The sequence below is a fragment of the Melospiza melodia genome, chromosome 9, assembly GCF_035770615.1.
Source record: "Melospiza melodia melodia isolate bMelMel2 chromosome 9, bMelMel2.pri, whole genome shotgun sequence".
In the NCBI taxonomy this organism is placed as follows: Eukaryota; Metazoa; Chordata; class Aves; order Passeriformes; family Passerellidae; genus Melospiza; species Melospiza melodia.
This window is the reverse complement of record NC_086202.1, coordinates 31,862,924-31,872,617: the sequence shown is the minus strand read 5'-3', so window position 1 is coordinate 31,872,617 and position 9,694 is coordinate 31,862,924. Positions and strand designations below refer to the sequence as shown.

The following is a 9,694-nucleotide window of genomic DNA, read 5'->3' as shown; positions in this document are numbered from 1 at the left end:
GCTGCCGAGGATGCTGAGCTGCCGCCGAGGATGCTGAGCCTCCGCTGGGGATGCTGAGCAGCCGCCGGGGGCCGGGCCGGGCGGGCCGGGGGGCGGCTCCACGTGGCTCATTAGCAGGAGGCAATTTAATATTTATGAAGTGTTCTTGTTTGAATCCCAAGTCTTCGGCTCCAGTTACAAGGAGCTGCGTCACCCCGCGATCACATGGTAATTGTTGCTATTTCCAGGATCCCAGCCTCGCAGAGTGGCACAAGAGCTCTTTCCCCTTTTCTTGTCCTTTTTTCCCCGCCGCCCTTTCCCTCGTCGGCGGCTGTTTTCGGGGCGGTTTCTGCCGGCCCCGGGGCCGGCTCGGCGCTGCCGGCGGGCTCGGGGCGATGCCGGGGCCGCTGCCCTGAGCCGGGCGGGCGCAGCCGCTCCGCCGCCGCTGCCCCTACCCGGGAGCCGCTCCATGAGAGCGGCACCGGCCCGGCCGCCCCAAAATGACCGAGCTGGAAGGGGACTTCACCAAGCTGCTGCTGCTCAAGGAGGAGCGCATCAAGGAGCTGGAGCGGCGCCTGGGCGAGAAGGACGAGGAGATCCAGGAGCTGCGGCGGCGGCTGCACAAATGCCAGTCCGTGCTGCCGGCGCCCAGCCCGCACATCGGGCCCCGCACCACCCGGGCGCAGGGCATCTCGGCCGAGCCGCAGACATACCGCTCCTTCCACGACCTCCGCCAGGCTTTCCGCAAGTTCACCAAGGCAGAGAGGTAGGGATGGAACCGCTTTTTCCGCGCTTCCTCCGCCCCCGGTCCCGAGCGGCGTGGCCGGGACGCCGCGTCCCCCCGCCGGGCATGGAGCGTGCCCCGGGCGTGGAGCGGCTCCGAGCCGCCGGGAAGGAGCCCTGCGGGGGGATCGGAGAGCCCGGAGCTCCTTTCCTCCCTCCCTCGCTTCTCTCTTCCCGTCCCCGGCGCGGCTCCGCTCCCGGGGGATGCTCGGCCGGAGCGCGGGGGGGCGGCGGTGCCTCCCCGGCGCTGGGAAAAGTTTGCGGCGGGGCCGGGAAGTTGTTCCGTGGCTGCTCGAGAGCCGCCAGCACCCCCGGCAGCTCCGGTCCCGAGCCAGGTGCTGCCTCTCGCCCCGACCCCCCTGCCTCTCCTCACCCCATTCTCCCCAAAAACGAGCCCATGCTGCTCCAGCCGTGCTTTGCCTCCTGTTATCCCGCTGGGACTCGCTCATCCTGAAGTACTTATCCCACATTAATAATTCCATGATTCTGTTTCCCTGTGCTGCTGTCAGGCACCCACAAAGAGGTTTTTTTGGAGGGAGTGTGAGGTCTGCATCACTCAGCCCAGGGTCTCAGGGGTTGTCCTTCTTCCATCCATGTGGGAGAACTGGGGAGCGTGGTGCTGTGCTGGCTGCTGGGGAGGTGGATGTGGTGGAGGAGTTGTGTGTGACCACAGTGTGACCCTGCTTCGGGCAGAAGCTGTGCCTGGTGCTTCTGGAGCAAGGCACGGTCCCGTGTGCCCTGTGAGGAGTGATTTGTTTCAGCAGAGCCATTCCTGACGGGATCTGTGTGTGGGTGTGAATCCCCAGCTCTCCCCAAATGTGTCCAGACCAAACTCCAGCCCTTGCCTCCTCTCCTGTGCCCTGCCCCTTGTTACTGCTCAAACGAGGAGCACTTGGCTTGGGGCTTTTTAAATTCAGTATTATTATTTCTAAATTCAGTATTGTTATTTTTTAATTCAGTATAATTATTTTTTAATTCAGTATTACTCTTTTCCATGCCTGTGGTGATTTAATAAAGCAAACCGCTGTGCCCAGGGAGGTGTGTGTGAGCTGAGTGTGTCTGTTTGTCCTTCCCTGGGGCAGCACATCCCCATGCACTGAGGCAGAGGCCAGGTGTAGTGGATGGAGGAGAAACCTCATCCAACTTTTCCTTCTGCTGTTGGATTTTTGGAGGCAGTGATCATCCCGAGCCTCAGGAAGGTGACAGTGACCCGTGGTGAGGGCAGGACCCAGCGTCCCCACCATGAGTAATCACTTATTTACAAGTTGTTAAACCTGCTCATGGCTCCAGCGAGGTTTAGTCCTGGCCTGAGCTTTGCTGTGCTGTCCCCAGTTTGGGCTGGCAGGGCAGCTGCAGGGAAAGCTGTGTCCATGTGGTGCACTGAAGGTCCTTTGGCCCATCCTGCATCATTCCCACCGTCCTCAGACGATGTTTCAGCGGGCAGGAGAAGCTCCTGGTGGGGCCTGCGGGCAGTTCCAGGCTGGAGCTCCATCCCCTGGCATCCCCCATGCCTCAGCCTCGCTCGTGGTAGCCATGACAATGGTAACCAAGCCAGGCTGGGATTGCTTTTGGCTTTTAATTCTTAATTCTTCCTTTAATTCTGCTTAATTCTTCTCCTGTCTCGTTGCTGGGAGAGCGGCGGGCGGCTCCGGGGTGTGCTGAGCACGCTGCACCCACAACCTCCCTTTTTCCTCTGTTTTTCCCCCAAATCCCACCCCACCATGGGCTAAATCAAGGTGTTTTTCCAATGAGCAGTGTGTGGGTCCTCGATGTGGCTCCAGGGCGCTGTCCTGGGGTCAGGGAGCACAGGGATGTTCTGCAGAGCTGTGCCAAGAGCACAACCAGCTCTCCCTGCTCCCAGTGCTGGCTGGAGGCAGGGATGGCTCTGGCTGCTGCCAGCTCCCCTCAGTGTCCCCAGGGCTTTCTCTGCCTCTGGCATCTCAGAACTGCTGACAGCACTTGGCTGATTTATTTATGGGGAGCTCATGCACCTCCAAGAGCCTCCTGTGTGTGCTCCAGCAGCTCCCAGCTCTCCATCCCTCATCCCTGGGACACCTCTTTTCCCAAACCCACAGACAACTCCCACCTGCTTTTTCAGTTTTCAGTTGAATGCCAAAAAAACCCCCCTCTTTTTACCCTTTTTTACCTGGGATCAACCTCCAAGCACTTTTCCACCCCTGGAGATAAAGATGTAGTTATTGACAATATAATTGGATTTGTTTATTGTGTGTGATATACACCGACACGTGAAACTGTCAAGGAGTTGAAAGCAGCAAACTGTGGGATGACAGGAACTCAAAGAGGGATAAAATCCCAGCAAAAGTGGAGAATGGAGTTGGTTTAAATGTGTTGTAATTCTTGTAAGGCACCCCTGTCACGTGCAGCAAGGGCAGAGTTGAGAAGGCTTGCAGAGATCCAAAGAACTGGGATGTGTAAACAGAAAAGTGGTGAAGGATGTGTTATCTTTGGAAGTGTGTTTTTATGCTGTTGTTCCTTCTGAAAACATAGAAATATAAATTTTAATGGCAGGAAGCATTGCTGTTGTAGCTGGCTAGGTGTATAGAGCTATTCAATCTGTAAATCAGATTTTCTTTCAAAAGAGCCACTTTCTGTGCCTGTTTTCAAAATAATTTCTCCTTGCTGTTCCTTGATGTATTCCTGCCAGCAGAGACGTGAGTTGAGAGTGGAGCTGCACTTCTTGTAAGTGATTCCTTAATTTATTGATGCCCAGTGAGTTTTGCTTCACTTTCACCCACAGCCAGTGAGTGTTTGGGATCACACAAGGCCTGGGGGCTGTCTGATCCAGCACCTGCCAGGCCCTTATGGCAACACAAAGAAGGAAAACCAGTTTGTCCCTGTTTTTCCTGGCAGGGTGGGAGCCATCCATGGGTAATGCAGCAATCCAGGCACTTTGCTAAAGTGATGCCCAGTTGCTAAGCAAAAGCACTGCAGATGATCAATGATGCAAAAAAGTAAATGCTGAGGTGTGGCAAAGCCAGGGCTAAGAGCTGGATCAGCCCTGCCTGTCCCTGCACCCAGAGCAATCCACCTGAGCCCTAATCCCCCTCCAGATCATCCTCCCAGGAAATTCCAGCTGCTGCCTGCCTGAATTCTGAGGTGCAGTGTCTAATTCCAGCTAAATCCCGTTTATTTGGGACGAGAAGCTTCCTTCAAACCGGGGCAGCATGAAATGACTTTGGGAATTCTAGAATATTTTTGGAATTGTGACTGAATCTTTGCTAAGCCCTGGCCCTGCAGGCCATTCCACGTTTTGTGTGTGGTTATATCCTCAGCTCCCCAAATCCAGCTTGGACAGTGCCATCCCTGGGTTTTTCCATGCCTCTTTCAGTCTGACACAGTGCTGTAGGCTCAGCCCCAGCATCATTTCAGACAGATGAGATTCCCCACCCTGTTCCTGGTATTTACCCATCCTTCTTGTCTCCCTAACTTTTCCTGCAACTTTTTAATATATTTTTCTCCCCTTTTAAACTTTATTTCAGGAAGCATTTGCCACAAGATGGCAGTGGGGTCTAACATTTAAGGCAAGGTATTGGGGTGTATTGTGATTTCAGCCTCCCAGTCCTGGACCAGCCCTCCTGCCTGTGCTTTTCCAGGTAAAATCAGGCATGAATCCTTGTTTCTCCTGCTTCCACTTGCCCTCAGGTGGTGGGGGATGCTTTGCTGAGGGTGTGTGTTCACTCAAGGAGTTTAAACTCAGGATTAAAGGCTTTGGGTGGTATTGGGGATGGAGGATTGGAGTGGAACCTCTTGACTTCGTACAGCAGAACCTGGGATAAGCTGGGGCTTGCTGATGGCCATGGCAGGATCAATCCATCCCTGGGGTTTGGGTATTGCTCAGGCCAGGACCAGCCACGCCCAGGGAAAAAACTGGGCAGCCTGGGAGGTCTCCAGTCCAAAATTCACCTTCAAAGCTGGACTGGAGCTGCCCCAGGTTGAAGCAGAGATGTCCTGCAGAACCCTGCAATTCTCCATCACTTTTACCACCCTATAACACTTGTGTCTCACATCTGCACCACCCCTGGAGCTGCTCATTATTGGGGTAAGCTGATTTTTGCTGATGGCCATGGCAGGATCAGTCCTCCTCTAGTCCTTGCTTAGGCTAGGACCAGCCATTCCCAGGGTAAAAACTGGGCAGCCTGGGAGGTCTCCAGTCCAAAACTCAAAACAAAAAGTCCAAAACAAAAGCAGAGATGTAATTCTGCACAGCTCTGTAATTCTCCATCACTTTCCCCCCGCCATAACACTTCTGCCTCACATCTCCACCACCCCTGGAGCTGCTCTGCTGATGGCTCCAACCCTCTGAGCATGGCCAGGGGGATGCTCCCCCTCTCCCCCCTGCCTGGAGCCGTGTCCTTCCCCCCTCAGCCCCTTTCTGGGAAGTGAGCTCTGTTAATTTAGCCATGATCTCATCAGCTGCCAGCCGCTAAAGCGATATCGATCCTGCGCTCAGCCTGCCCGTGAAAAACAACCCAGCTGCTTCCCCACTACCTGGAACCACCCTCCCTCAGGGCCTGGCCAGCCTGCAAAAGGAGATTTTGCCTCATTTTTTTGCTGCCTGTGTGTGACACTTCAGCCCTTAAGCCGAGGAAGGACAGTTTGGGACTGTCCTCGTGCAGTGTTTGACACCAGTCAGCAGCTGTGCCTGGAACAGTTCAAACAGGGAGCTTTTGCTGGATCTGAGGCTGCTGTTTTCTCTCTGTAAGGATCAGCATTGCTTTGCATAGCTCAGAGGAAGGATAGCAGTGATTTTGCCATTAATTATGACTCTAAAAACGCCTCTCTTCCTCATTTACCCGTCCCCAATCCGGTCCCATCCGCTCCTGATGCGCTGCAACAGCAAATTCCTTGGATGCTTCATCCCTGGGTGATCCCCACCAAAGATCAGAAGGGTTTTATTAGCTGGAATTATATTGGCAGAGGAGGAATTAACACTGTCTTCATTTCTTGGTGTGTTGGGAGAGCGTGGCTGCTGCAAGGGAGGGGAGTGCAGAGGGGAGTTGGTTAAATTTGGTGAGAGCTGGAAAATATTCCAAAGAGAGTGATGGAAATGAGAGATGGACTCTGCTTGGTCCTCATTTGGGTGGAGAATCACAGAATCACAGAAATTCAAGGCTGGAAGAGACCTGTAAGATCATCAAGTCTAACCCATGTTCTAACAATTCAACTAGATCATGGCACCAAGTGCCACATCCAGTCTTTTTTTGAACTCTTCGAGGGATGGTGACTCCACCACCTCACTGGGTAGATGATTCCAGTATCTGACCACTCTTTCTGTAAAATACTTCCTCCTTAATTCTAACTGGCATCTCCCTTGGCGCAGCTTGAGACTGTGTCCTCTTGTTCTAGAAACTTGTGGCATGAAGCAGTGAAGATAGAGGGGACAAAGTGAGTTGTCACTGCAGGGAGAGGTGTGACATCAGCCCCCGGAGAAGTCCAAGGTCAGACAAATGAGCACAGAAGGGTTTTAGAAAGGGAGAGAAGCAAATGTTTATGGTTAATCAATGGAAATAATTTCCTGTCTTTTAATTTTTAATGGGCTGAACTCACTGCTCCCCCCCTTTCCCTGGGCATCGCTTCCCTTTGGTTTACAGGAGACCTGAAAATCGAGCCAGGATGGGGGGAAATTTGGCTCCCAAAAGGCATCAAATGGTGCCTTTCCACTGGGTACAGCCTGGCGTCTGTCTGTCTGTCTGTCTGTCTGTCTGTCACCAGCAGCCCTGGTCACCCAATCCACCTCTTCTATCCTATCCCTTGGTGCTTCCTCACGGGCCAGGGCAGCACAGCAAGAGCGGCTAAACTCAGCTTGCCCTTCCAAAAACAGTACAAAACAGGTATTCATTTATATACAAATATCTGAAATTAAGTAAAAAATCAGATTATTTATATATAAATGTATGAAAAAAAAACAAAAAAAAAAACAAAAAAAACAAAAAACCATTATTAGATGTGATCCCTGGTCCTGGTGAAGAAAGGAAGGGCAAGATGGCAGGATTTCTTTATTTGATTACAAAATGATGATTTTTCTGCATGGTTTGGGATGCAGACTTGGAATGTTTGCTGTGTGTTCCTCAGCTCTGCCCTGAGGAAGGGCACGCTCGTGCCAAGGGAACGGGGCAGTGCCCATCCCTGGCTGACGCAGGCTCTGTCCCAGCGGCGTCATCCCAAATTCCTCCTTCAGCCTATTTTTAAATGCCTCAAGTCAGGAGGTTTTTGGAGCCTCCCTTGGGGCACCAAACCACAGGCCCAGAGATTTCAGGGCAGCTGCCAGATCTCCATGTCCCCCCACCTTCCCTCTGCTTCCCGATCCCTGAAAACCTGGTTCCACGTGGGCTCTAAACCTCAGCTGTGCTGCCAGGCAAGGCCACCAGAAATTGCGTTTCCCTGCTGGATCTTTGGTGTGAGTGGATGTATAAAAACACAAGGAGCTGGGATTGTGGTGCTTTTCTGCAGCAGCTTGTGGACATCTCTTGGGTTGGAGGAGAAAAAGGCTCCTGTGTCCCTCTTGCTGCTCATTTTTAAAAGTGGCCCCGTGGATGTGGTGGTGTAAAACTGCTTGGCCTCACTCACTCTTCATTTGGCCTCTTTTACAATTTCTGTCGGGTTTTTTAAAGCCACTTTCTTCAGAATTTTTGTATCCTTTTCTTCAGGATTTTTGTGTCACTTTTGTCAGGATTGTTCTGTCATTTTTGTCACAACCGTCCCCCAGGATGGAAAAGGTAATTCTCCAGCAAAAATCCCCCCGGGTGATGAAATCTTATCAGAGGAAAATGGGATAGAAAGGACTAAAATAAAACTCAGAGTGCCTCTTTGTTAACAAGAAACTTCAGGAAAAAGCCTTCCCAAGGTTTCCACTTGCAGCTCCTGGAAAATCTCTGACAGAGTTTTGGCAAGGGGCTTCCTTAAGGGCTTTCCTCTCTGCCGTGACCCCCTGAGTGGAAAAGATGAGGATTTCTTTTTTTTTCAAATAGATTTTATTTTTTTTTTTTCTGTGTCCTGCTCATGGGTGTTCTCAGAGCATTTTTGTTCCATTAGTAATAAAAGCCTGTAGTCACAAATGAGGCAGAGGATGCTAAAAAAGGAGGGAGGGAGGGAGGCAGAGCTCGGGCCCAGGGGTGGTGGAAGGAGCTGGGAGGATCCTGGGGATCCACAAGGATAAAGGATTGAGATAATTTTAAATTTCAAATTCCATTTTTGGGATTTAATTCACGCTGGGGGCCCAGCCTGAGCGTTGTGGGAATTGCTACAGGAGAGGGGGAAAAGCTCTCCAGTAATGGGATCAAATCCCTAATGTTTGACTCAAAGGAGTGTAAATAGATTTGGCAGTGATTTCCTTGGTGATTCCTGGTTTTGAGACATTTTAAGGTGTAAAATGGGGTGAAAACACCCATCTCATGGCACTAAATTAATGACAGGCCAGTGGGGTGATGGAAACTCAAACAGCAGCTACAGGGGGAGAAAACAAAGAATTATTTAATATAAAACACCCAGAAGGAAACTGTGCAGGTGGGAAACAGGTTCAGGAGAAATAAATTAATATTTGGGGTTTCTGGCACAAAGTTTGCACTAAAGGAGGCTGTGATTGATTGATTGATTGATTGATTGATTGATTGATTGATTGATTGCAGCAGAATGAGAATTCTGAGTTGTTTTCATTTGCATTTTACTCTTTCTTGGGAGTTTCTGTAAAATCCTCCCAGATAAAAATCACCACCAGGATTTTAAGTGACCAATTAGTACAAAAATTCTGCTTAAAAAAAAAAAAAATTCTATTGAGCTGTTTGTAGTAAAGGATCAGATCCTAAATCTGGGAATTCCATTTTCCATTTATGTATCTGCACTGTATTGCCAATATTTAAGTTTTTTTAAACTTTAAAAAACTTTTTAAAACTGTTTAATCCATCAATTTCTGAGGAGCTGTGTGCTCTGTATTATTTTTCCTGTGGTGTGTGGGAGTGGGAAGGAAAACTGGGAATAATTCCTTGAGATCCACATCCTCTGAGTGGCTCAACACATAATTTTGGTGCTTGCAATTATTAAGCGAAAATTCAACTTTTAAAGCCTGGAATTGGTGGGATAACAGGAAGCAGTCCCTTAAAAATGCATCCTAAAGGTTTGTAAGGAATCTCAGAAGTGATTGTGGAGCAAGGAGAGACACCTGGGGAGTTGCTACATTTCCTAAAAATGGATCTTAAAATAAATCAGGAAACTGGAAGGAGTAAATACATCCAGTGTCCCCTCTTTCCAGTCTATGGTGGGTTTTTTTTTTGACATTCAGAAGAAAATAAATCCGTGCTTGTAGAAATACAGAAAGGTTCTGAAGGTTTGGAAAGGCAGAGTGGAGAAAATCTGGGAAGGTGGAAAAAACACCAGGAAGTTGCTTTATCTGGGAAAATTTATATAAAATATAAATTTTTACATTTATTTAAATAGCAGGATCTCCAAGATGATTTTGCTTTCCATCTGCCAGCCCATCCAAACCAGTCAGGGATTCTGCTTTTTCTGCATTTGATGTTTCCCCTTTTCACAAAGCCTTGGGGGCATTTCTGAGGCCATTTCAGCCTGCATGGAGGCAGGAAAAAATTCCCCAAATCAGCTCTTAGAGGGAAAACCTTCATGGAATGACACTGGGAGTGTATTTTACCAATAGACAGCAGCCCCCTCCTTGGCTACTCTATTTCTGTCTGCTCTGTGGCTCAGAAAAGGACTGTTCAATATTAAAAAAAAATAAAATACTGAAATGAAAGCAGCATGAAAGGTGGTGGTTGTGGGGTTTTTTGTGTTTTTTTTTCCCTCCCCCCATTGATTTTCACGCCGTGGTATGAAATGTGTGTCAAGCACAGGGTGAAATCCCTGCCTTGCCTTTCATCCCGTGATGCAAGGCTGGGCTCTCCCTGCCAGGAGCACATTTCTC

The 9,694-nt window shown here is 49.9% G+C and overlaps 1 protein-coding gene across 1 annotated transcript in view; it reads left to right on the top strand.

Moving 5' to 3' along the window:
• Positions 1-463: 463 nt before the first annotated feature.
• Positions 464-9,694, top strand: part of PRKG1 (protein kinase cGMP-dependent 1) — a 389,824-nt gene continuing 380,593 nt past the window's right edge. The window contains exon 1 of the mRNA XM_063164082.1: positions 464-745. Coding sequence (XP_063020152.1) covers positions 480-745 — 266 coding nt within the window. The 5' untranslated portion in view covers positions 464-479. The remainder of the gene's footprint in view (positions 746-9,694) is intronic.